Raw genomic sequence first — 27,994 nt, 5'->3', positions numbered from 1 at the left:
AATAGAGAAAAGAATAGTAGTCTCCACTCCCTCCGACTTTCTCGGCGGACCGGAGGAGAGAACGCAGAGCGTAGTTGATTGACTCAGACGCCGACTCCACCTCGACACGAATCGGGTTTGATCGGTTCGATTCTCCATTTCAAGATCCGAGAGAGAGAGAGAGAGAGAGAGAGAGAGAGAGAGAGAGAGATGGCAAGAGGATTGGTGAAAAGGCTCGTTTCTCAGACGCTCTCCATCGCAGGGAAATGGCAGCAGCAGCAGATCCGCCGTCTCAATATCCATGAATATCAGGTCCTCTCTCTCCTCTTTTCATTTGAGATTTTTTTTTTTCCTGCTTTTTTCATTAGTTTTGTTTCGTTTGATCTTTCTTAGATCCGTATTCTTGGATGATTCTTCTACCACTTCTGTATTAACAAAACCGTTCGTAAATTTAGAATAATTCTCACACGCGATGAATCTCATCTGCTCGAAATGGGTTTTTTTCATCGAGGCCCATCCATTGACTCGGGACTCAACCGAGTCAACTCAGTTCTTCTAGGTTATGTGTATTGCTTACTTACTGGTTCTATAACTAATCGGGTTAAACAGGGTGCTGAGTTGATGAGCAAGTACGGGGTTAACGTTCCGAAGGGCGTTGCTGTTTCTTCTGTCGAAGAGGTGAAGAAGGCAATTCAAGATTTCTTCCCCAATGAAAAGGAGGTAATCTCTTTAATGTATTAATATCAAGTGGAGTGTGAAAATGCATTTATATTTATAGAGACACCATGTTTTGTCATGATATGGAGCATACGAGACGGAGCTGTGTTTGGACTCCCCCACAATTGCAAATTGTCCCAATATTTGGCTGCCCAATTCATGGATGAGATGAAATCACATCGGACATGAAATCAATTCGTTTGCTAATAGGGAAAGCAGCCCAGGTGAAATTATCATTTGTCGTTGGCTTCTCATGATTGGCCAAGCACACCTGCAACCCCAATTCATGAATTTGGATAATTCGAGAATTGCTCAGTTTGCAGAATTGGGTGTTTGCACTCCACGCAATCGCTTAATATCCTACGATACAGTTTCTACTGTTCGTAAATATGGTTTTGCTAGCAGTTAGTGAAAATCTTTGAAACAGGTCATAGTTTTTTTTTTTTTTTTTTTCTACTAGGTGTAGGACTTGTAGTTAAGTAAAGGTCAATGACACCTATAGAGTATTCTCACATTTGTGATTATTGGTGCAGTTGGTGGTTAAAAGCCAAATTCTTGCTGGTGGACGAGGCTTGGGAACTTTTCAAAATGGATTTAAGGGTGGAGTGCATATTGTCAAAGTCGATGAGGTTGAAGCCATATCTGGTATTTTTTTTTTCTTTTCTTTTTACATAAATTCCTATATTTCCTGATTAAATGCTGCTGGTGAGTTGTCTACTGAGCTCTACTGATAATGATATTACCTTCAGCTTTTGGTATGATCTCTTTCCTCAGACGTAATACCCTGCCTGCTCTTTTAGAACCTTGGCCTACATATACTTCGTGTCGTTGTTTGTAAGGATCTGTTTTGCAGCTTGCATTCTATATTAGACACTTTTCCATACCTGAATCACTAGAATAGATGAAGTAAACACACCACGCAAGAATATTCAGATAGAGAGGGATAAACAACCTATTGCAATTGAAATCTCCACCATAGGCAAATTTATTTAAATAAGAACTTTAGACAACTAAAAAAGAGTATAGTGTCCTATTCACCCAAGAACAATCCCATTTGTCGACCCTAAGGACACACCCTATAATGCCTATGAAATCTTAAACTTGGATTTTTCAGCTCTTAGATTGTTTACAAATCAGTCTGAGCTATCCAAAGTAGGATACCAAGTAGCAATCATTGCATCTACAAAGATTTAGCTAATTTGTAATGGCCTAAAATAGCATATGTAAGTCTAGAAAATTAGCCCCCAAAATCACTAGAGAATCAGCAGAGTCAACAACTATGATCTACCAAAAATAGCAATTGTGGTTTGAGAAATTCAATCCCAAAAGTCAGCAGCAACCGATCTAAAAATTCAACACCTGGTGGACCCCATGGTGGGCCTTGTAACTACATCAAATAACAAAAGAATTTATTAAAAAGCCCCAAAAGGCGAAGAAAACATAGATCATCCATCAAGCCAATGGCTAAGATTCCTCTATACATTTTTTTAAAGGCAAGGTTCCTTTATACATAAATAAGATCTATAGACTTCTTCCTTTGCAAGGGAATTGACAAATACCATTGGCCTCTCTAGGAATCTGATGATAACTGATATCCATAGATCAGGAACAAATCCTTAGTTTCCAATTATTGCAAGCTTGCACCAAGGTTGGCATTGAGCTTGTACCTTTTCGCACTGGTTTGATGCACTGAAAAAAAAGATGATGGAAGATGGGGGTGAATTGGGATTGATGTGGCTTCGCGCCACCGTAGTTAGCCCTTCGAAAAGGAGGGCTTCGCACCCACTTTTGAATTCTTCCACAACTCACGAAGAGAGCAGAAAAATAAAGCAGGAATTTTTTATTAACTTCAATGAATGAAAAGAACTAAAAGGGGTGCCTATTTATAGGGAGAACCTTATACCCAAAAACTCGCACCATGTGCAACACCTATTACTTGGCGATGAAGTAAACTAAAATAAAAATCAAACAAGAAAATCTAAAGCGTTCACGATGTTCTAAATAATAACAATAAGCAAAACCTAAAATATAAAACCAATCCGACGAGTGGGCCATGATCATGAGATCCCATGGTGGGCTTTTCTTGACTATCGGACCACTTTTCTGAATCAAAACTTGACTTCTAGCTAGGAGACCCTCCCTGGACGTCGTTATCGAGAGTATAGTGTCCTATTCACCCAAGAACAATCCCATTTGTCGACCCTAAGGACACACCCTATAATGCCTATGAAATCTTAAACTTGGATTTTTCAGCTCTTAGATTGTTTACAAATCAGTCTGAGCTATCCAAAGTAGGATACCAAGTAGCAATCATTGCATCTACAAAGATTTAGCTAATTTGTAATGGCCTAAAATAGCATGTGTAAGTCTAGAAAATTAGCCCCCAAAATCACTAGAGAATCAGCAGAGTCAACAACTATGATCTACCAAAAATAGCAATTGTGGTATGAGAAATTCAATCCCAAAAGTCAGCAGCAACCGATCTAAAAATTCAACACCTGGTAGACCCCATGGTGGGCCTTGTACCTACATCAAATAACAAAAGAATTTATTAAAAAGCCCCACAAGGCAAAGAAAACATAGATCATCCATCAAGCCAATGGCTAAGATTCCTCTATACATTTTTTTAAAGGCAAGGTTCCTCTATACATAAATAAGATCTATAGACTTCTTCCTTTGCAAGGGAATTGACAAATACCATTGGCCTCTCTAGGAATCTGATGATAACTGATATCCATAGATCAGGAACAAATCCTTAAACTATTGAAATAAAAGCAATTTCTTGAGGGGAGATACATTGCTTCGAAGCTCAAGCAATCACACATTGCTAGAATCCCCTTCTACCATCAAAGGCCCACCCAACCAATTAGCAACAATCTCCACCCGTACTTTGATAGTGAGCAATTTTTCCTGAACCACATGACAAAGTGCATCTGATCACAACCATTCACCAGATTTTGAAAACTCGTTGTTCTAATGTCAAAGCCCATCTTTTATCACCTGATTTTGAAGAGGTTTGCCAAGTTAAGAAATATTGAAAAAACTAAGCAGTAAAAAAAAGCATCGACCTATTGGCGAACAAGTTTTTTATTTTATATAGTATGAAAAATTATATGTTTATATGGGAGTTTTGAATCAACACTACACTGGAGATATTATGATTGCCTTGGCCGGAAGATGTAATCAATATTTATTGAGGAAAGTATAGGACACCATACAATATCTGACATTGAAGAACTCTTTAGTTCTTTCTTTCTTTCTTTTTTTCTCAAGTTCTTGCAAGTTGTCACATATTAAGCTATACTTTGTTAAAATCTTTTGAAAGTCTTATATTAAGTGTATATTTATATATAAAAAAATCTTATGTTAACTGTACTTGGTTAGAGTGATCATTTCTTTTTTCTGCAGGGAAGATGCTGGGGCAGATACTTGTCACCAAGCAAACTGGACCGCAGGGGAAGGTTGTGAGCAAGGTAAGGCACTGTTTACCTAGGTCTTTTGCTATTGTAGTTGGCTGCAGTATTGAACTAGCTTTGTAACCACCCCTCTTCCAATTCCATTTTCATTCTTTGTTCATCTTCTTGCAGTTCGAAAACTCCAATGGATTCTCTTAATCTTTTTCCTTATGAGATGATAACTAAATTTAGTTAAAAACAAAAGCACAATGAAAGGGGAAACAAGTTCTTATTCAAAGAGGAGCTTAAGCCCACTCCCTCCTTAGTCAACGCCTTTGCTGCAACATGCCACTATGAGAGTGCACAATGAAAATTTTAACCTAGAAGCATTGATCGAACTTCATTGAATACAAAACACAACTCCCATGAATCGGCACGATTGTTCGCCTATGTGGTGCATTAGTGTAATCTCCCTCTACAATAAAATCCACAGAAAACTTGCAGCTGAAAACCCTTAGAACTTCTCTAAAAAAAACTGCTCAAAGGGTTTGGGCCTAAAACACTACATGAATGATGCCATGAGCATCCTAAGAATGCCAACAATACCTAAGTGACCATAATTTCCACCAAAAGCTCTATCAAAATTGAGTTTCCAAACCCCCGGTGGAGGAAGACACCAACGAATTATGTGCCTTAAGTTTGGGGACTCACTTTTTGCTCGTTGCACAAGGTGTCCTAAATCAGTTATGTATCGGTCGTAACGGCCGATATGTAATGGTAATAGCAGTTACCGTTACACGATACGTAGCAGAAACAGGGAGGTCCAGAAAAAACGAACTGCAACGGCCGTTATGGGGTTGTAAAGGCCATTACGGTCCCGTAACAGTGGTTATGGACAATAACCCTAAAAGAAAATAGAAAAAAATGAAAAAAAAAATACATGATTCTATTTGCCTTCTTCTTCTACACGTGGGTGTAAAATGGCTGTTGCAGCAACTACTGCTCCTCCTCCTTCTTCCCCCTTTCTCTTTTTTCCCTCCCGTTCTCTCTCTCTCTCTCAAATTCCCTCTTGTTTTCTCCTTCTCCCTTTCCCTGTCATTCTTCCTCTCTCTCTCTCTCACTCTCTCAAAAAAGAAAAGAAAAGAAAAAACGAATGGGCAACGTGGGTGTAAAATGGGAACACACTTTTTTTAAAAAAATAGTTAGCGGCATATGCCGCTTAGTGCACTTGCACTGTTTCTGTGCATGGGGCTCACCTTGATTTATGTGTTGTATATCCATGCCGTCCATCAATTTTTCTTGTTCAATTAAGGGGTATGGTCCCTAAAATTAAGCAAATCCAGATCTCATGTGGACCACACAGTAGGGATTGAATGTCCATCGTTAAAAACTTCCTAGGGTCCACTATAATGTATATTTGCCATTGAACTTCTTGATAAGGTCGCATGGACCTGGATCAAGGGAGAACACAAATGGTAGCTTATCCAAAATAATAATAATAATAATAATAATCATTGTTATCATGTGCGACCGCATATGCGCATATCCATATGCAGATTGTATATGTGATCATGGCATATGCGATCGCATATATTGCATATGTGAAAATATGCGATCACATATGCGATGTATGCGATTGCATACAACATATGTGATCGCATATTGGCCAACAGTTGACACATTATTTTATTTTGTAAAAAAAAAAAAAAAAAACTTTGTCTATAAGAAGGCTTCCAAACCTCCCCCATTTGTAATTTTCTCACTCCAAAACTCTTTTACTATATTCTTCTCTTACATTTCTTAATTCCAAGTGGTCTTAATCTCTCTCTCTCTCTTATATTTCCTACTTCCAAGTGATCTTAATCTCTCTCTTTTATATTTCCTACTTCCAAGTTGTGTTAATCTCTCTCTTATATTTCCTACTTCCAAGTGCTCTCTCTCTCTCTCTCTCTCTCTCTCCCCCACATTCCCTCTCTTGGAAGTTGAAAGATCAAGATTCAAGCACTTGTTATTTAATTCATTGTTTAATTGATTTTATTTCTCTCAAATATATCTTAAATATATAAAATTAGTTGTTTATTAAATTAGGAAAGTTACCCTTAATTTCTTCTTCTTCTTCTTCTTCTTCTTTTTTACAATTTTTTTGAATTTTTCCATATTTTTCGATTTTTTTTTTTCAAAAAAAAAAAAAACAAAAAATATGCGGTCGCATATGCGATTGTGTGATCACATATGTGCATAGGCATATGCGATCACACATGATCGCATATGCAATTCGACAACATTGATGATAATAATAATAATAATAATAATAATAATAATAATAATAATAATAATAGTCACAAGAACTTTTAATTGTGGGAATTCAATCCCTACCATGTGGTCCACCGGAGATTTGGATTTGCCTCATTATGAGTTGTCAAAAAAGATGGACGGCATGGATATACAACACATGCGTCAAGGTGGGCCCCACGTTCAGGGAGTCACTCACTAGTGGTCCACTTGAGGTATAGATCTGCCTATTTTATGGACCATGCCTTAAAATGAGTGGGCAAAACAGATTGATAGCATGGATATACAAATACATCAAGTTGGGCCCCACATTCAGGGCTTCGGCCACTAGTGGTCCACCTGAGATCTAAATCTGCCTCATTTTTGAACCATTCCCTAAAATGAGTTGGTAAAATGGATGGATGGCATTAATAAAAGATACATACATCGAGTTGGGCCCCACGTACATGGCCCAAAACATTATATATGACGCATACATTGACTTGAAATTAATAAATTAAATTATGGCACTGTTGTTGCTAAGTCACAATCCCAAATTAAATTGTTTAAACGATTTCACCGTTAATTTGCAGACACTTGTTTTTAGAAATAGGACCATTTGATATTGTTCATTCTTCATTGTTCAATAAATGTCCACCAATCCATTAGTGGGATAAGTGCCAATAGATTGCATGAATTTGAGGTTGATTTGGGTCATCAAACGGTCCGCCAAATCACCTTCAAATCAGCAACACTATTCAACCGAATCTAATTTTAATTTTTTTCTTTAGATTTATTGGGGGAAATGATATTAAATTGTTAGATGTATGAATTACATAATAGGACACAAAAGTCCTTAGACTCCGTATGTTGAAATGAAATGTATGCGAGTCGTAAGGTATGTAATACACCAATACCTGCAAATATGAGATATTTTGGTATTACATTCATTCTAATAAATTCATATTGAGATTATATAGTTAGATAATTAAATATAAAAGGTCTGCAGTCAATTCTAGGTTGTCAAATTCATAAATTTAGCAGACGGCCTGATACATCATTCTCACCAATGACTGGACCCTTACACTACCATAAGCATGTTCAAAATTATAAATGAACGCATATTTGGAATATTTACAATTTTTTTGGATTTTGTGGATATTTTTTCAGATTTTCTTTTTTTAGCAAAAAAAAAAAAAAAGAAAAAGAAAAAGGAAAAAGACGGATACAGGGGCGTATCAGCCGTTATGCCCCTCGTATCAGCCGTTACGCCAATTCAACATATTTGTAATGGTGGGCACCATTACCACAACGGGACACCTTGACGTTGCATCCAATGCCTACTTGGATCCAACATAAAATTAATGGAAATCCATTGATCCCTCTTAATCTAGTCTCAGGTTCAATGCATTGTTGCGGTTATTCCTTTCTTTCTAGTTCCCAGCATGAAGCATAAGGGCGTAGTCTCCAAATCACCTTTCCTCTTTCATAGAATGACTTGTAGAGCCAGCTGCCAAAGACCTCTCATGAAAAATTTCCAGGATATCATGAACCTGCTTTGATGCAGAACAAAGTATCTTAATGTGAGGACCGAACGCCCTTCATTGATGTGCACCCAAAGAGAACTGTTCTAGGTTAAAGAGGGGCTGCTTGAGGTGGTAGAGGAAGGGTGGAATGAAGGGCCTAAAGTGGGCTGCTGGAGCTGGTAAATGAACGGGGGAATGAAGGAGTTATAGGGGTAAATGGTAAATGGGGCAAGTTTATGGAGAAGGTTTTAAAGCTTGAAACTCAAGGGTTGAAGTTCTAATCGGTAACTTATGAGAGGCAAAACGGAGTAGGAAAACAAGAGGGAGGGATTAGATGATTCAGAAGGTTATTTCAGTCCAAATTTCTCTATATTGACCACAATGACCCAACTCAATCACGTGTTGACAGTGACACTCAAGTTTACATACTGAAAATGATCATGAAGTATTGGACGTAGGCCAATGGGGCCCACAGGTGAGCAATCACTAGTGGGTGGGTCCCATATGTTTAGGCTTCTTCTGGCTTTTTCCTTTCTGTTGAAATTTCAAATTCAATTTTGAATTTGATTTTGGATAGGAGATAGGGAGAAGACCGGATAATCTGGTCTCATCCCATCTCCTTCCTTTCCTATATAAAGGGATAGCTTTTCTCTCGTAAAAGGCAATCAATCATAAGAAATACCGAGAGTATACAGAAAGATATAGCGTGCACAGTAATCTATCCATTTTGGCTTGTCCTTAGGAGGATCTAATCCATAGATCGTGATCCGGGGCCATCTATGCCATAGGATCAAAGGTGTGAATAGATCCATCTGCTTCAGTAGTAGATAGGCGGGCCGTTGGAGCGTTAATCTTCTGCTTTGTGAGGGTTCCAAAACTCGTGTAGACCGTCAGATCTTGAGGGCTCACCTTCGGCGCTTCCCAACAGTGGTATCAGAGCAATCAACGTCAGATCTCTGATTATTTTCATCTAAAAAGGTAAGTGGCCCTTATTTTTTTTAGATTGGATTCCATACACGTAAAGCCATGTGTACAGTGGATTAGATTTTAAATAATTATGATGCTGAATAGTTTGAATACACGTATGCCATGTATGATCGTGTAGACCTTTACGTTTCCATACACGTAAAGATGATAGTTACCTTTGCATGCACGCCAGGTACTTTGTAGATCACACTGATTTCCATTACAAGGAATCATGTGAAAAGTAGGCCATATCTTTGAGCTGTGTACACACATTCTCATTCTGATAAGTGGGCCCATAGATGTTTAATCCAGACCATTAATCCGTTACTGTATGGACAGGGAGCATTGCCGCTCCAGCATGACTTCACATGCCAATTGTGACAGCTATTATTAGATCGGTACACATACCTATATGGCATACGTGTACAAGATCCTTGTCATTCCAGTAATGCCATGAATCAGACCGACAAGATACAAAATATACATGATGGTGGGACCCACATGAGTGGGTGATGTCACTTCAGAATGGAGTCTTGCAAACTCCACCTGTCAGTAGCTAATCTACTGTACAGTGGCTAATATGTGTATGGTCAGTAGCTAATCTATTGTATATTCACATGTACAGTGGATAAGCTGTATACATACTGTGGATAAGCTATGTGGTTATTATCTATCATGTGATTTTGTTACGGGGTTTTGGTGAGCCTGTGAAAATGGACCGGAATCCTCTCCAACACCTGCCTTACACAACACCTATATCACACGTATGGCCAAGATAGCCATCCATTTGCATGGGCACGCTGTGGCCAACGTCCAATATTGGCACGTGTGTTTGTGCAAGCGTGTGGAATAGGCAAACCTTGTAAACAATCTCCTTAACGAATATTGTTTGTGCATGCATGCCGGCCTATTCAATGTGGGGCTCACCTATTGTTCAAATCAAAGAACGCCAAACTAGAGTTAGCGATCTGAAACACCAGCATCTATTGATTCTACTTGGGTCATTGTGGAAGTAAGATTACAATCCTACCTCGTGGGCTAGATCCAGACCATCCATATGGATGCGAACAAACATAGGTGTGGAAGATCTAAATGGTTTAATCATGATTGTTGAATGTGTAGTTCACACGGATAAAGCCCGATGGGTAAGATCATCCTATCAGGTCTTTGTGAGCTTATCAACAGGATGGCAAATAAACACATCTCGGTGGGCCTCACAGCACCATGGTGGCGTTAGGGTTACCACCCAATCCATTTCCCTGACAATGTGGCCCCAAGGAACTGGGTGTTTTAAACCCATGTGTATGTGTTGTGACATGTGTGTCCATTTATCTTGTAAAGTCCAACCGCAGATAGCGCATTTCTGAGAATGCTCAGGATTTAAATATCAGGATTAGGACCCCTTTTTCCGTTGAATATGAATAGTAAATGTATTTTCTAATCTGGACCATTTAACTATAGACCAATGGTCTGGATTAGAAACCTTGCGGTTCCCTGTCAGAGATATAAATGGGTGTAGATTATGCATGTGTATTACCTTTCATATATAGATGCACTCTACCATGATAATCTGACAACTAAAATCCTAACAAATCAAATCATTAAATGGTGTCCCACCATCCAAGTTATCCCCATCATAAGGGCCAATGTCAATGTTGGTCTACTCAAACTTTTGATATGCTTCAATCTTGGACTCATGCCTATAATGAGCTAGCAAAACGGATGGATGATGAAGATAAAATCTACTTTGAGAATTAGTGATCTAGAGATCATTAGTGATCGAAACGATAATCAACCATGATGATCAATGTTGATGAAAGGATCCATCATCAACAATGATTATTAACGGTGATGATCGGATCTATCGCTAATGGACATGATCACTAGTGAAAATAGAACTCTCTTCATATCTTAGCACTTCTCTTTTCTTTCTGATGATGATGTTTATATGTGAGATATAATTTGCCTTGATGTGATTAGATATAAGCCCATTTTTCATTTGCAAATGGAAAAATTAGTGTTAGAATGTTCCCTACACATATAAATAGGTTGTGCATAACCTGAGTGAGAGTTAATTCTCCTCCACCAAATGATGCATGCAACCTGTAATGGAAGGTTGTACGTTATACAAATATAATTTTATAAAAGCATCAATTTCATTTTAAAAAGAGAACTTGATTGTTCTACACCGCCCATTCGGGTATGTGGACTTTCAGATCTCGTTAAGATGTGTTGACTACTTTTATACTTTGAAAATTTGTATAACACGTAGAAATGCTGATGATTAGAGTTAATACCTTAGATCATAGCTAAGTAGTGATACTTATATAATGTAGAGGTGGCCACTAAAGCGTTAATCACTGAATAGCTGAAAGGACAACATTTCGACGGTAACAACTACGAAGACTGGTCCCGCGCGGTGCGATGCCTTCTGGATGAGGATGACATATCGCACACACTCGATGAGGTTCAAGAGGAACCCATATTGGCTGAAAACGGGAATTTACAAGAACATAGGGTTGCAATGACTCGCTACAATAAGTGGCGAAAACAGAATCGTTCAGCTTATATTGTCCTTATTATTAGCACTATGCACAAAGAACTCATACCTACGTATGAAGTGCATGACACCGCTAAGGGAATCTGGGAAGCACTGACAAATGCCTATGCGCAGAAGTCAGATGCGAAAGTTCGGGCTATGGAATTAGAATTCCAGGAGTATAGGATGCCAGTCGGCTGCCCCATCAAAGATCATATCCGTAAGATGGAGCAAATGATAGGTGCCCTTATGAATATTATGTGTAAATTGATTGAAAATTAAAAGATTATAGCCATGCACCGTTCCTTGCCTGAATCTTAGGCCCAATTAAAAGAATTCTGAATCATACTGATTCTATTACTACGTTCAGAGATTTTTGTGACCACTTGGTACATGAGGTTGAAATGAATGCAATTCAGCCACGTTCGGCTAAGGCCTTTGTAGCAGAGACCCATAAGCGGAAAGTTAACAAGAAACGATTCAAAGCTCACAAGAAGGCGAAAAAGAATAACCAAGAGCAGAAGACCACAACACCTCCTTCAAATCTCAAGAAGGAGAATGGAAAGAAGCAGAAAAAGACAAATATAGTTTGCTTTGTCCATGGAAATTCCGGCCATTATGTTAGGCAGTGCACCCATAAAAAAACGATAATTCCTAAGTCATTAGATACTTTGTATGTAAGCGTTTGTTCTAAAATCATTTTGGTTGATACTATATCTAATGAGTGAATTTTGGATTCAAGCGCAACAAAGCACGTGACATAAAGTTGTCGAGGACTCGAGGAATTCCGGCCTGTAGCCAAGGGAAGTTAAAAGGTGTATATGGGAAATAATGCTGTCGAATACGTACTAGGGATTGGCGTTTCCCATCTTCGTACGTGCATAGGGCGAATAATAATCCTTTGTGATACTCTTTATACACCAGGGATGCGTCGGAATTTAATTTCTGTTTCTAGGTTATTATTTGATGGCTTTGATATTCGATTTTCCGGGAGAAGAGTTTCTTTGAGACTAAATAACCTCATCTTTGCATGGAAAAATTTAATTTCAGATTTATTTATTCTAGACGTAGATACTGATAATGCACCTCTTGCTTTATCTGCTATGTCGAATGAAACTATAGTATCTGAATCTCAAAAATGGCACGTGAGGTTAGGTCACATTGGAAAGGATCGTATGACAAGTCTAGTACGTTCTGGTCTGTTAGACTCCTTATCTAAAGTTGATTTGTCAGTTTATGAACATTGTGTGTTCGGGAAGACTTCGAAGAAACCATTTCCTAAAGCGACTAGGTCCAAGGGCACACTAGAGATAATCCATTCAGATATCTATGGACCCTTCAATGTACGTGCCAGAACTGGATGTCAATACTTTGTCACTTTCATTGACGATTACTCGCGCTATGGATATGTGTATCTCATCTCACACAAATCTGAGGCTTTTAATTGTTTTCTTAAATATAAAGCTGAAATGGAAAATCAGCTTGAGAAAAAGATTAAAATCCTTCGATCTGATAGAGTTGGCGAGTATACGTCTAAAACGTTTAAATCATATTGTGAAAACGTTGGAATTATTCGGCAGTACACAATGGCTTACACTCCACAACAAAAGGGTATTGCAGAGAGGAATAAGACACTATTGGACATGGTTAGATCGATGATGGCACAAGCCAATCTCTCTACCACATTCTTAGGAGACGCACTGTTAACAGTCGTCTATGTCTTTAATAGAGTTCCATCCAAATCCATTCTTAAGACACCATATGAGATGTGGTTTGGGAGGATTCCTTCTTTAGCCAACCTACGCCCTTGGGGATCTTTGGAATATGTTTTGCTACTTACTCTGCATAGATGTAAACTTGATAGTAAAACCATTGAATGCGTGTTCATAAAGTGCCATTTGTATTCAAAGGGATACGTTCTAGTTTATAAGGACCATGGACGATGGATTGAGATAGAATCCTAGGACGGGACCTTCGTTGAAGATAGATACCCCAGCAGAATGCAACAAAAGGTTCAAATAGAATTTTTTTAAATACCCGATGTATCTCAGGAGAGTGGGAGTTCTGCTTCTCAAGATGATGATGCTCCTATAGTTTGTCAGGACAGTGGGAGGACATCTCAGCAGGCTCCTGAGTTACGTCGAAGCGAAAGAGGATTGATTCTCCGAAGATACTTCGATATTGAGGGGCAAACATTCTCTTGCGTTGCGGTTGATGATGATGAACCTGATTCGTATCAGGATGCCTTATTATCTTCTAACTCAGCCGATTGGGTGAATGCTATGGACGAAGAGATTGCTTTTATGGAAAAGAATAAAGTCTGAGAACTTGTTAACTTGCCTTCTAATTGCAAAGCGATATGTAAGAAATAGGTACTAAAGATCAAAAGAAAAGCAGATGGTACAGTGGACAAGTATAAAGCACGATTAGTTGTTAAAGGTTTTACACAAAAAGAAGGCATTGATTATGAGGAGACCTTTTCACCTGTTGCAAAGTTCTCCTCAATCACATGATCTTGTCCATTGTCACAAGTTTAAACTTAGAGTTATATCAGATGGATGTAAAGACCGCATTCTTAAATGGTGACTTGGATGAAGAAATATACATGCAACAACTCATGGGTTATGTGGACAAAAAACATCCAAATAAAGTCTTCAAGTTGTTGAAATCTATCTATAGGCTAAAGCAATCTTCAAGATAGTGGTGCATAAGGTTCCACTTAACCATCACCACTTTTGGATTCACGATGAGTGAAGAAGATCATTGTGTATACATGAAATAGTCTGGAAGATCTTTTCTGATACCATCTCTATATGTAAACGATATCTTGCTAGCTGGTAATGACATACAATTATTGATATTGACTAAAGATTGACTATTCTCGAATTTTGAGATGAAAGACCTTGGTGAAGCCAACTTTATTCTTGTGGTAAAAATCATCAGGGATCGCCCTAAGAAATTTTTAGGCTTATCTCAAGCTACCTATATACAAAAGATCTTAGAGCGATTAAGGATGGAAAATTCAAAAGCTGTTGAAACCCCTATGGATAAAGCTATCAAGCTAGACAGAAAATCGTGTCCCAAGACTGAAGCCGAGAAATTGACTATCTTCAGTACCTTATGCAAGTGCAGTAGGGAGCTTAATGTATGCTATGCTTTGCACTAGACCGGATATTAGCTATGCAGTTGGCATAGTCAGCCGCTATCAGAGTAACCCAGGACAGTCTCATTGGCAAGTCGTCAAACGTATATTCTGTTATCTCAGAAGAACAAAAGACCTAATGTTGTCTTATGAAGGCACAAGCCTCGAGCTCAAAGGATATTCTGATGCTGCTTGGGGTAATGACGCCGACGAAGGAAAGTCTACTTCAGGATATGTATTCTTACTCGGAGGAGGAGTTATCTCATGGTCGAGTAAGAAACAGATATCCACAGCTTTTTCATCTATGGAGGCTGAGTACATTGCATGTTGTGCTGTAGTTCAGGAGTATATATGGGTTCGCAGATTTCTATTGAGTCTGGGTGTTGTACCGAGTGTTCGTCAACCTATATTGCTGAAGATAAACAATACTTCTGTCATTGACTTGGCAAAGGACCCTAAACACCACTAGAAATCTAAGTACATTAAGATCAATTATCATTATGTCCATGATCAAGTGAGAGATAAGAAGGTCGCCCTCAGCTACATTCCTACTAAAGAGATGATGGCTGATCCCATGACGAAACCTATAGCTAGAGAGCCATTTCAGGTTCACGTCAGGCAGATGGGATTGAGGAAAGCTTGAGTGATGTACTTGTTCTTTAGTACTTTTGATTTTTCATTAATGAATAACACATTCCATTTATTCAATATTGAACATTAACATAAGTTAAGTAAGTAGATCATCAGCATTTATCTTGAGATCATGTAGGATTTTTTTTTTTTCCGGCAGGCCGGTCACCCACTTGCACAGGTTGACCAACCTCGAATGTACAAGAGAGGTACATTTGGGGCCATGTTCATACACTGAGGCATGAACTTCTCTTTATTTTGAATAATAAAGGATGAAGATATGAGTGAGTCATATCCGCCTACAATCTTTTAAGATTGAAGATGAGACTGATAAAGTCGAATAACATAATCGCACCATTCTTTTTTGATGCGATTAATGTTATGGCTTGAATTTAAAGTCAGGTTATGAGGTTATGAGATGAGTCGTACCTCATGTAGAATAACCTGCGTATTGTAGACCCAACATTCACCTAATATTGTCTACTTTACGACGTGGATTGTAGCCACGTGCTGGGACCTTTTACCTACAGATTGCTTTGATTCGATCTAATTATTGCAACGTGTGAGTAGCCAGTCCCGTAGGTGACTCTTTGTGTCCTTAGCTATCTTCCTCTTGTGTATATGAGGATGAGATTGAGTATCGCTACTTTAGTGTACTATGACGAAAGGTCCTTGATTGGCCAAACTTGGTTACGATAGGAAAGCGGCTTGATTAATTCCAAATTACACATTTGCGTGTGGAAGATCCCCTGACAGCTACACCAAGTTTCTAGAACTATAAATACGCACTTAAAGACTTATCTGCCGGCAATATCAAGTTGTTTTTTAATAGACTTTTGCAAACAATATTTTTTTCTTAAAAGCATATATATAAGTATTGCTTTAAATCGATTTTAGTCGAAGTTTGTGAAAAACCAAGTTTTCAGAATAACTCGATAAGTTGGATAAGTGCGTATGTTGGCCGAGTACTCCAGATCGGGAGTTAACTCCATCCGGTGTGATCATGCGGACTAGAATGGGCATTGCAAAGCTTGGGTTATCGAGTACTAGTTAGGTGGTCACTTAGTACTTAAGCACCTGTGAGAAGATTACGGTGATCTAGTTGGTCCCATGCCTCTGATCTTTCGATTGCGATGTTTGATCTTTAATTGTTATTAGGCAATTTAGATGGACAAATCTTTTGTGCCTATCCCACAATGTGATTGAGTGGGAGATGTTGGACGTAGGCCAGTGGGGCCCACAGGTGAGCAATCACTAGTGGGTGGGTCCCATATGTTTAAGCTTCTTCTCGCTCTTTCCTTTCTGTTGAAATTTCAAATTCAATTTTGAATTTGATTTTGGATAGGAGATTGGGAGAAGACCGGATAATCTGGTCTCATCCCATCTCCTTCCTTTCCTATATAAAGGGATAGCTTCTCTCGTAAAAGGCAATCAATCATAAGAAATACCGAGAGTATACAGAAAAATATAGCATGCACAGTAATCTATCCATTTTGGCTTGTCCTTGGGACGATCTAATCTATAGATCGTGATCCGGGGCCATCTATACCGTAGGATCAGAGGTGTGAATAGATCCATCTGCTCCAGTAGTAGATAGGCGGGCCGTTGGAGCATTATTCTTCTGCTTTGTGAGGATTCCAAAACTCATGTAGACCGTCAGATCTTGAGGGCTCACCTTCCGCGCTTCCCAACATGAAGATGGTGAAACAAATACTACACTGGAAATTGGAGAGGGATGGATGGATCTGAGATGGTGAAACAAATACTATACTGGAAATTGGAGAGGGATGGATGGATCTGGAATATTGTATGTTTGATCCTCTAAGTGGTGCTTTGCTCTCCTAGAGTTCATGTGGCCATACAAAGGACCACCCAGAGTCATCGCCTTCTGCTGGTTTCTGGGCAAGAATAAATTGCTCACATGTCACAATCTCTGGAGATGACATGTTTATAACATATGTATGCAACTTGTGCCTTCAGTGTACTCGGACAGCAGCCTCCTTTTCTTGCATTGTCTGTTTGAGAGAAGCATTTTTCTTCTACCTCTTCCAATGTTGCTGGGTATGCCACCCTCGATTTATTCGTTCTTTCTTGTGTAGCATGGTGGTGTGTACGGTTCTAAAGGGAGAATCCTGTGGAAACTCTCATCTCTCAGGCTTGTGGTCAATTTGGGTTGAATGATATCATAGTTGTTGTCAAATTTGTCAGTGCAGCCCTGGCGAGGTGCTGGCAAAGCAATGTTTCCTGAGTTGCTGATTTTTCATCGTTTCCTTTTTCTTATAAATCTTGAGTTACCTTTAAAAAAAATATATCAAAAAAGAAAATAAACAAATACAACACTGGGTACTTCAAAATAGACTAGTGCAGGATATAGAACATGCAGATGAATAAATGGGGCTAGTGTGATCCCCTGACACAATGGATGCTTATATGCAATGTATGTTGAGGCATGCTTCTTCTTAGAATATATCCTATACCTTTCCCTTTATCTGAGCTACCATTGCTACGAAATGTTTTTGGGAACTTGGAGCTACCATTGCTAGGAAATGTTTTTGGGAACTTAGAAGTAATGTTTGCTTGTCTGCAAATCAAATTTATTATCATAATATAAAAATTTAAAATTTAGTGATTGCATTTTTGCAGGTGTACTTGTGCGAAAAGTTGTCACTGGTGAATGAAATGTATTTTGCTATTACTCTTGACCGTACAACGGCTGGTCCAGTAAGTTCTTGAGTCTTTGTAGAGCTCTCTTTACTGTGGGTATTCTTCTTTTTCCATCAAATACCAGTGTACACTCCTTTGCGCAATCTTTTTGTTTTTAGTAGTTGGAATCTCTTCAATCAGAGATTCAGACATCTGAACCATATTTTCTTCATGTTACACCATGTTGATGCTGTTAAACTCTGTAATCTTTCATGTGACTTAATCATTTTCTTTGCATAACATGAAGGCTTTGAACAAGTGAAATTTTAATTCTTTGCACAAAGCTGCTATTAGGCTGTCAACGGGCTGGACCATGGTTGGTGTGGGCCTGGATGTTTAGCTGGTGGGCTTGTGCCTTTTCCAAAAAATTGATTTTGCTCGGCTCATCATGGCCCTATCCAGAATTATGATTTTCTTGGCCCCCGCCCAATGGTAGCCCTGGCCATTATGTGTTGGTTATGTAGTTGTTTATATACTGTGTCAAAGCAACATGTGTGCTTTCCTGTGATTTCCATCAAAGGAGATGGGCATGGAAATGATGGACCATGACCAGTTGCCTTTATATTTTGAAGAAACAAACTATCCTCCAGACGGACTACAAAATCTGAGGCACTTGTACTGTGCTGTTTCTGAAGTTTATGGTCATTTTTCTTCCTCACAGTTGGTGGCTGGCGCAACCTGGTTACCGAGTTAATGAGATCTCAACGCCTGAATTGCAAATAAATGGACAAGAGTACGCCTACAAAAATATTTGAGTGGAGGGAGTAATATTTTATTGATATCAAACTTCTTCTTAAAATACTTACGAAAAAAACTCACACTTAAATATTTTTGGAATACTTTTGTAAAAAAACTCTAAATGAATCTTTAATGAGAATGCTAAAAATGTCTAATAATAGTAAAAGAAAATCAAGGAAATAATTCTCAAAATCTTCAAGAATATCTTTAAATCAACGCCCATATTATCATTCGCATCCTCCCATATCCCCCACAAATATAAATTAACACTCTAAAATCAGCAATTGCTGGGCCCTAAGTGGGCCGTGGGCCTGCATCTCTCCCCCCGTGTTGGAAAGAATTCAATTCCGACAAGTTGGATGCTTCATACAAGTAGTAGAGGTTTGGTTCTAATCTTCTCAATTTGTCGTCCGTGATCTATGTGCATTCATAATAGGGCTTGTTCTTCTGTTTCGCTAAGTATTGCCTGTATCGGCCCCGTCGAGTGTCAGTAGTCATAATTTTTAATACTTGTTCAATTTCTTCTCTTTCTTTCTGTTTCTTCTTTTCAACTTCTTTATGTTGAGCCATCCAATCTGCAGGAGTTCAGCTTATTTGACTGCACTCATTGGATAATGCGTAAGTTTCAGCATATTCAAACCTAGCACCAAGTCAATATGATGCTACATGTTCCTCATAGGAGGAAGTCCAGCTAGGAATTATTCAAGCACCAAGTTTTGATATTCACGAAAGAGCTTCTGCATGGAAGGCAAAGCATCTTATTGTTTTGCTTATTCTTTAGCAACCAAGACATAAATGATGTCGTTCACTGTACTTTCTTCTTCAAACTTTTTTGCATTAAAGAATTTGTAGCCTTCCTCTTTATTAAATTTAGGTGTTGGAAGATCTTTCATTGGGTGCAATGTAATATTAACACCATTCTTGATGAAGGAACAAATGTTAACCCGAGTCCAATGCACCATATCTTGGTCCCACAACCATGGTCTTTCCAACAAAATGTGTCGTCCATTTATGGGAACCGCATCACACCACACCTCATCCTTGTAACCAGATCCAATAGAGAATGAAACTAAGCACCTAGAGTTAACAAAAACTCATCCCTCTTTCTTGAACCAACGAATCTTGTATGGGCATGGGTGCCTTTGTTTTTTTGTTCTAATTTAGCCACCATTTCTTTTGAGACGATCTTCTCATTGCTTCCTTTGTCTACCAAAATCGTGCATATCTTCCCACTAGAAATGCAAGTTGTGTGAAAGATATTATGTAGTAACCATCACCCCTCATCAATTACCTAAGGTGTCAATAGCATAGTCCGTTAGATAATCAACGACTCATCCCCATCACAACACACATCTATTACATTTTTCCTAACATGCGCCCCATCCTTGTATGCATATTCTTCATATTCTATATCATCTTCAACTTTTATCGGCAGGATGCTAGGAGTATCTTCATCATATTCTCCTCCCTCGGCCAAATTAATTTTAATTGTGGATTGATGTTTAGGGCAATGAAAATAACGATGTCCCAGTTATCACACTTAAAAGCACATGAAATGAGTGCTATTTTGCCCCATCTTTGGTGAACTAGCCCCTTGTCCATAACCACTTTCCCTCGGGTTGGGGTTTGGCTTCATTGTTGGATGTTGGCCATTATCCATCGACCTATGAGGGGTCTTGTGGTTGTTTTGCGTGGAAAGTTAGCATGTTGCCCTACCATTGATGATGGTCCTTGTGGTGCACCCAATCGTCTCCCAAGTCACGAACTATTTATCTATTTGGCTCTTAATGCAAGCATGTATGCATCGAACATCTTAAATACATCTTTGAAAGTGAATTCATTTATCATGTTTGGGTTAAAACCATTAAGATATCTTGAAATCTTTTGGTCTACATACTCACGAACTTTGTCCGTGATGTCAATGTATGGAACTCTTCAGTGTGTTCATTTACGGATTTATTCCCTTGACGATGATTGTGAGATCTTTGATGGAGGTCACAAGCGCAAGTTGTGGGTAGGAGCTTTCTTTTGATCTTTTCCCATTAATTTAATTTATCATTGCCTTGACAAATTCCTACAGCTTGGAGATCATCCTACCATACTAATGTGTGACCACTACTAACTTAACCTTCTGATTGTCCACAATTTCCTTGCACTTGAACACCTTTTCCACCTTGCTTAGCCAAACAATGAAGTTGATTTGTAGATTCCCTCCACACCAAAGCTCTCCCACTTGATTGTTGAGATTGCCTACCGTATACAAAAGTTGATCTACTCACTCTGTGAGTGGATGGATCAATTAGATTACTTAAATAAACTCGTCATGTGTCACCCCCTTCAAAGCCATTTACAGATCATATAGAATAAAAAACCCCCAAAGATGCCCAGTGATGATACAATAATGATGCGACCCGGTTATCGAGTCAATGAGATCACAACATCCGAATCGTAAAAAAAATTGGACGAGCACCTAAAAGAATATTTAGAGTTGAGAGGGAGAAATACTTTATTGACATCAAACTTCTTATTACAATACTTGAGGAAAAAAAAATTGCACAGCTAGAAAATTTTGGAATACTTACCTCCTACATTACTCCCTCCCCCCTCGCCCCCCAACTAGGAGATTGATTTCAAATCAATCATAGTTTATTTCAAATCAGTCTAATCTACCTAAAATTATAAAAGAAAATCAAGAAAATAATCCTCAAAATCTTCAATCACATCTTCAATCAAATCTTTAAATCGGCCCCCATAGCACCAATCACATCCCCCCATATTTTCCACAAATAGTAAATTGTAGCTCTTGATATTTAGGTTCCCAATTTGCAAATAAATAGTCCAAAATCAGTATATGTTGGGCTTTAAGTGGACCATGGGCTTGCATCAGCGGCCAATTTCAAACAAAAGGCAACACCTTATGCTTCTTGCATACTGAGATGGAATTGGCACTTTTATACACTCTGATATGTGCATATCCACTTGTCCATGTTACATGGATTTTCAATTGTACCCATGGCAAAGGAACTCTTTGAGGTTAAATGACTTTTTTTTTCTTTCTTTCTTTTTGCAACATTTATGCACGTATTTAACATCCTGCAAAAGAGAAGGGCATATATTTGCCTATATTGTTTGTCTACGTAGCTGTATCCCTGTAGCCACAATCAATGCATAAAAGCCGGGCTGGTTGGATCACTTAGAAACCCGTATCTGCAAGAAATGTTTGGATCATCTGGGTCAAGTGGTCCAACCGCCTGGGTCAGTAATTTTCTTCCAGTTGGACCACGGGCCTGAATCCACTTGTCTGTGTTACATGCACGAGTTTGCTTGTGGCAAACAAACTCCTCCCTGAGGCGACTTTTTTCCCCTCTTTTTTGAGACATTCACATCTGAGTGTTTTACCTGTGTGGAGAGAGAAAAAGTAACTGCATGCTTATATTTTGTTTTTGTGTGTGTGTATGCACAGACACAATATATAAGCACACAGATATTTTTAGATGTATTGGGGGGTTCGAGCCTATAGCTTAACAGTAGACAAGGTGCTTTTCGACATTGTGGTCTCAGGTTCAAGCCCAGTTTGCATTAGGGAGTTGAACCTATGACCTCCTGCTTAGGAAGCAAATGTCGACATGAATTCCTCTATACTCAACCCAACATAACCTGACTGAACCAACCCAAATTGACCCGACCCCAAATACTTGCAATTATTCCCAAACCGACTGGAATTTGCTCATCTCGAACCCAACCTGTTTTTAAACCTGGTTGGTGTTTCCAACCCAGCCCAAGGACATTCACAACCTGACACAAACTCGGGTTGCATCAAGTTGCAGCCCTATGTCCTATCCGCTCTACCACAGATGTTTTGTTTCATGAACCTGTTTTTTAATTCCTTTATACATCGGTTAGCCCAAGTCAACTGTTTTGGACCAAACTGCCAACAAAAATGGGCCAAGGTCTGGTCCAGGTTTTTAAACATTGGCCAGAATTCATGTTTTTCCATACTTGTATTTTCCAGGTAACATAGTCATGGTTTGAATTTGTTGATGTCAAATCACAATGATCATATTTCCCATTCTTATGTTTGTTTTGGAAATCACACATCAGTTTTGGGCTGAAAGTTTGAAAGTGGACTGTCAATTATGATGGATTTGGTTGTATGCTCAACTGTTTATTCATTCTTTTCTTTTTTTCTCTCTCTAGCTTATAATAGCCTGTAGAAAAGGAGGAACCAGCATCGAAGACCTTGCTGAGAACTTCCCTGACATGATTATTAAGGTCATTTCTTGCCTCTCATCCTACTTACTTGACGTGACTTTGGCCGTGCTCAAGTTCACCCCTAGTTCTGCCTTATATCGTGCACCCTCCAACTAATGTTTAATGTTGATGATCAGGTGCCTATTGACGTTTTCGAAGGTATCACAGATGAGGATGCTGCTAAAGTTGTAGATGGTTTGGCTCCTCAGGTCGCAGACAGAAATGCTTCAATGGAACAAGTGAAGAAGCTATACAAACTTTTCTGTGAATGTGACTGCACACTGTTGGAGGTGAATTAGTTTCACATACCCAAATAGTTCTATGTAAATGGGCCACTGTCTCATCTCTTTTAAAATTTAACTTCTTTTTCTTTGGCCAGATAAATCCAATTGCAGAGACTTCTGATAAGCAATTAGTTGCTGCTGATGCAAAGTTGAATTTTGATGATAATGCTGATTTTCGACAGAAGGAGATATTTGCTTTCCGTGATCCATCACAAGAGGACCCTAGAGAGGTCTGACATGAAAGTTCCTTTGAGATTTTGATCCTCCACACGCACACACACATAATGTCAGAGCATGATTCAGTGTACTTTATTAAGGATGCATTTTTGGAGTACACTCAAAACATGTTTTGAGCAGGGTTTTTTTTCGGGGGCACCTCCAATTGCTTACCATTTGGGGCATTTTCCATGCAAAATCCATGCAGGGTGGATTATTGCTTTTCTGCCTTGTCTCCACCTAAAGTTGTCATTCCATTGACTTAAAGTAAGGCATGAAATGAGTGGATTATTAGTTTTAACTGCATTCTCACGGGATCAAAACAATCCTAAACATCTTTCAAAAGAAAAAAAGAAGATCAAAACAATCCTAAACATCTGCTGGACAATGCAACTTGAAATTCAGACATCTTCATGTTGAAGTTCTCACCTTCTGTTCTTTTGGAAACATTGAAGCCTGGAATTGTCTTCTTGGTTTTGGATTTCTTATTCATACATTAATGCAATGAGGGAATTAAAAAATAAGAATCCTTGCATTTTAAAAAAATAAATTTATTGGCAGCATGATTATTAGAAAATTTCTTCAGAATATCTTTTGGCTTCTGCAGGTTGCAGCTGCCAAAGCAGATTTGAACTATATTGGTTTGGATGGAGAAATTGGATGCATGGTGAATGGTGCCGGTTTGGCAATGGCTACGATGGATATAATTAAATTGCATGGTGGAACACCTGCCAATTTTCTTGATGTTGGTGGGAATGCATCAGAAGGCCAGGTTAGGTTTGAGATGAATTACATTTTGACTGTTGGTTACATGCATGTCTGGGGATTTTTAACACAAGACAACTAACCACTTGCTCTAAAGGCTCGAGCTAGCATGGCGAATCAATCCTTTTATCTCATAGCCCAGGTCGGGCCCTCGATTGAACCCCCCTCGTGGGCCCCACTTCACATGAGTCTCACCTCACACGAGCCACCCGCACTGAGTGTGCCGGTGAGGAGTCTCGAACACGAGACCTCCTGCTTTGATACCACTTTTTAACGCGGGACAACTAACTACTTGCTCTAAAAGCTCGAACTGATAGAGCGTGGTGAATCAATCCCTTTATCTCATAGTTCAGGTCAGGCCCCTGGCCGACCCCCCTCGTTGGCCCCACTTCACATGCGTCTCACCTCACACAAGCCACCTGCCTCAGACAGGCTGCCCACCCCGAGTGTGCCCCCACTTCACACAGGCCACCCCACTTGAGTCTGGCATGCCCCTGCATTAATTTTGAATTTCATCTAGTCTAATATTGACGTTAGTCGAAGTCCCACCCCATTTATGCTTACATATATGAGCTACCAAATTATGGGGACATATGATGACTTGGTTGTTCTCACAAAGCAGGCTATATTTAGTAATATACTTCTAATAATGCATTCAGTGTTGTTTCACTATCTAAAAACTGCTAGACACCATTGTGTGACTCTGATGTGAAACTCATTTTGACCCATTTCAAGTAGCTTATGCCGTTTGTCATTGATATGGTTCTTTGCTGATGTGTTGATACCTGCCAAGAGATATATCTTGGATCTAATCGATATTTCTTTTCTCAGGTGGTGGAAGCATTTAAAATATTAACATCTGATGATAAGGTGAAAGCTATCTTAGTTAACATTTTTGGAGGGATCATGAAATGCGATATAATAGCGAGTGGGATTGTAAATGCAGCCAAACAGGTAGATAACTCTTTTTACATGTGTTTTATTTCATTGTCTGTGCTCATGAGTGTGCGATTTCTTCAATTTCCTGGTTTGCTTCTGTTTGAGGAATTATCCCTCAACACAAACCTATTTATTTTCTTGTTCGCTGGATCCCGGATCCTCCATTGCTCTTTCTGTCATTTCATAGTTTCTTTAGGGTTTGTTTGGTGGCAAAAGAAGCTGAAACTGGCCCTATTCAGCCACTTGAGCTATTTTTTGTCGTCTAGCAATGAAACCTTTATTATTATTATTATTATTATTATTATTATTATTATTATTATTTTATTAAAAACGTTTTCTGTTCAAAACTTTGATAAAGTTTTCCTCTCATGGGATTTTTTCAGCATGTCCTTTAGGTAACAGAAAGAAGGTCACATGGCTGTAATATGTCCAGTGAAAGCATTGATTGTATACTGTGTTGTTATTTGCATCCAACGACCAGAAATATTGGATTTAATTCAACAGAAGTCCTCCCTTTGTAAGATGAGAAATTGGAATGGTTTAACATATTCAGAAATGTGATTCAGTGATGATTAGTATAATGAGAAATTTTAAAATTCAGCAACATAAAGGAACAAGGAATGACATACTTTTGCGCACAAGTTCCCATGGGAACATTTGGCAACTATTTACAAGATCTGGACTCTGCATCTTGTGGGTGAGATTATATATGGGTGATGACCTAAAACTGGCTGCTTGGATGATCCTGGTTGCTCGATTTTAGGAAAAGAAACAATCTCCACCCACTTGTGTGCCTGTTTTGGTCAAAAGAAGGATCACCTAGTAGGCCTGGATTTTGGGCCATGGCTCATATATGGAGTGGCCTACCAGTTTTCTTGTACAGGTCTGCCATGTTCCCATGAGAACTCATGTGCAATTAGCATTCCTCAGGGCTGTTTGGATACAAGAAAAAGAAAGGGTGGAAATGATGCATATATGGAAATTTTATTTCCAAGAAATTGGTGGAATGAAAACACGGTTTTGCTATTTTTTTAACAAATTTTTTCCATGAAATTGATTTTAAAATTTTAATTTCTAAATCACTTGTTTGGCAGAGATTATTTCCATGGAAAATAGACTTGTTAACTGCATAGCATCTGCGATCCAGTATGAGCCATACTAGGCCAAGAGATCGGATCTTAGTATTAATAATGGGTCTCATATTGTTAGGATCATCTAATGATGGGCCCCACATGGTTAAGATCATCTAATGATTGGCCCTACGTGGAAATCCACATGGTTAGGATTGACTAATGATGAACTTTACATGGGAAGACACAGGGTCAGGTTTGACCAATGATGGGCCCCACATTGAAATGCACATGGTTGGACTGACAAAATATGGGCCTCACATGGTTAAGATCATCTAACGATGGGTCCCACATGCAAATACACATGGTAATATTGACTAACGTGGGTTCCACCTGGAAATTGACATGGTTAGGTTCATCTAATAATGGATCCCAAACAGGGATAGAAAATGATTTTCCATAGATAATAATACTTGCAAATGCAGAAACAATGTTTCTGCAGAAATGAACTTTTCATTTCCTTCCGTGAATCCAAACAGGAAAAAGTGAAAGATTTGATGTATCTCATGTGGAAGTTGTTAACTGTTTTTACACCATCCTGAAAATGATTTGATTACACTTTATCAATAATCACTGTTTATTGCCAAACGGATTGAACTGAGATGGGGCTTCTTTTTTTCCCATTTGCAAGGTTGCACTGAAAGTACCAGTGGTCGTTCGCCTGGAAGGCACCAACGTTGATCTAGGGAAAAGGATTCTCAAGGTAAATGTAAAACCTGTTCCCAAGTCTAGCATAATAGCTCTCCTTAAATTAGTAACAGCTCATGTCCCTTTAATTTTGTATTGACACCTTATCATGGAATGATGAAAGGAAAAGAATGTACCAGTGTGTGACTATGTTTGTGATATCAATGTCCAGGAGAGTGGTATGGCATTGATCACAGCAGAAGATCTGGATGATGCAGCAGAGAAAGCAGTAAAAGCAACAGTGCACCAGTGAGTTTGGAACTTTATCATGCGTTCCATTTCACCCGTTTCTTCTTCTTCTTCTTTTTCTTTTTCTTTCTTTTTTTTTTTTTTTTTTTTTTAACGTGCATTTGGGCAATGGAAGTTGGTCTGAGGATTTCAATTGGGGTGTGAGACTGAGTTCACAAAATAAGCCTGTTCTTTTTATGAAATGAATTCATTGTTTCTACTAACAAGGTGAGCTCATTGAGTTGGAGCTCTTTATTTGGTACCATTTTTATCCAATCTGTATTGGTTTTTTTTTTTTTTTTTCCGAAATCTTTTTCTTTACTGTAAAATTGCAAAAAAAAAGTAATAATCCACCAATTTTCTTTTGAAAAATAGGGTCATAATCTTCACATCTTAATGATAGGAACTTAAAATAATAATAATACAACACAAGTATTCAAGAGACTGAAAGTTCAACACACAGGGAAATGGTAATGGAACTTCCCATGAGGTCGAGCTGTGTGGTCCCCACCGTGATCTGTGTCGAACATCAACACCGTGCATTTGACGGGTCCCCTTTAGGTTATGGGATATCCCCAAAATCAGCCATATACGGAACTCAGGTGGGCCATACCATCTAAAACCATGTGAAGACGTGCCTAAAATATATAAAAGCACTTGGTGTGGCCCACCCAAGTAATGGATTGACTTGATTTTTAAACCCGTGGCCCACCATGGAATGGTGCATCTGACTAATGGGGTAGATGTTCGACACACATCACGGTGGAGCCCACATAGCTCGACCTCATGGGAAGTTCCCATGAGGCCGACCCTGTAGTACCATTTCCATATATATATATATATATATATATATATATATATATATATATGTGGAAAAGGTTCTATATG

The 27,994-nt window shown here is 38.8% G+C and overlaps 1 protein-coding gene across 1 annotated transcript; it reads left to right on the top strand.

The window, feature by feature from the left end:
* LOC131240439 (succinate--CoA ligase [ADP-forming] subunit beta, mitochondrial) lies at nucleotides 1–27,403 on the top strand. The gene is made up of 12 exons (XM_058238668.1): nucleotides 1–291; nucleotides 589–699; nucleotides 1,230–1,341; nucleotides 4,105–4,169; nucleotides 17,809–17,886; nucleotides 22,804–22,878; nucleotides 22,995–23,147; nucleotides 23,237–23,371; nucleotides 23,965–24,129; nucleotides 24,954–25,076; nucleotides 26,823–26,894; nucleotides 27,051–27,403. Exons 1-12 carry the CDS (start codon nucleotides 190–192, stop codon nucleotides 27,129–27,131), a joined length of 1,272 nt encoding a protein of 423 aa, XP_058094651.1. The 5' UTR covers nucleotides 1–189; the 3' UTR covers nucleotides 27,132–27,403.
* The last annotated feature ends 591 nt before the right edge of the window (nucleotides 27,404–27,994 follow it).

Source organism: Magnolia sinica, chromosome 3 (genome assembly GCF_029962835.1).
Source record: "Magnolia sinica isolate HGM2019 chromosome 3, MsV1, whole genome shotgun sequence".
Classification (NCBI taxonomy): Eukaryota; Viridiplantae; Streptophyta; class Magnoliopsida; order Magnoliales; family Magnoliaceae; genus Magnolia; species Magnolia sinica.
The sequence above is the reverse complement of the archived record's forward strand: the minus strand, read 5'-3'. Positions and strand labels throughout refer to the sequence as shown.

Excerpts from the sequence above, each read along its gene's own strand:
- LOC131240439 (XM_058238668.1), top strand. The coding sequence starts at position 190 with ATGGCAAGAGGATTGGTGAAAAGGCTCGTTTCTCAGACGCTCTCCATC. Across the intron at positions 22,879-22,994 it reads TCCCTGACATGATTATTAAG|GTGCCTATTGACGTTTTCGA; the intron begins GTCATTTCTTGC and ends GTTGATGATCAG. Across the intron at positions 24,130-24,953 it reads GGAATGCATCAGAAGGCCAG|GTGGTGGAAGCATTTAAAAT; the intron begins GTTAGGTTTGAG and ends TTCTTTTCTCAG.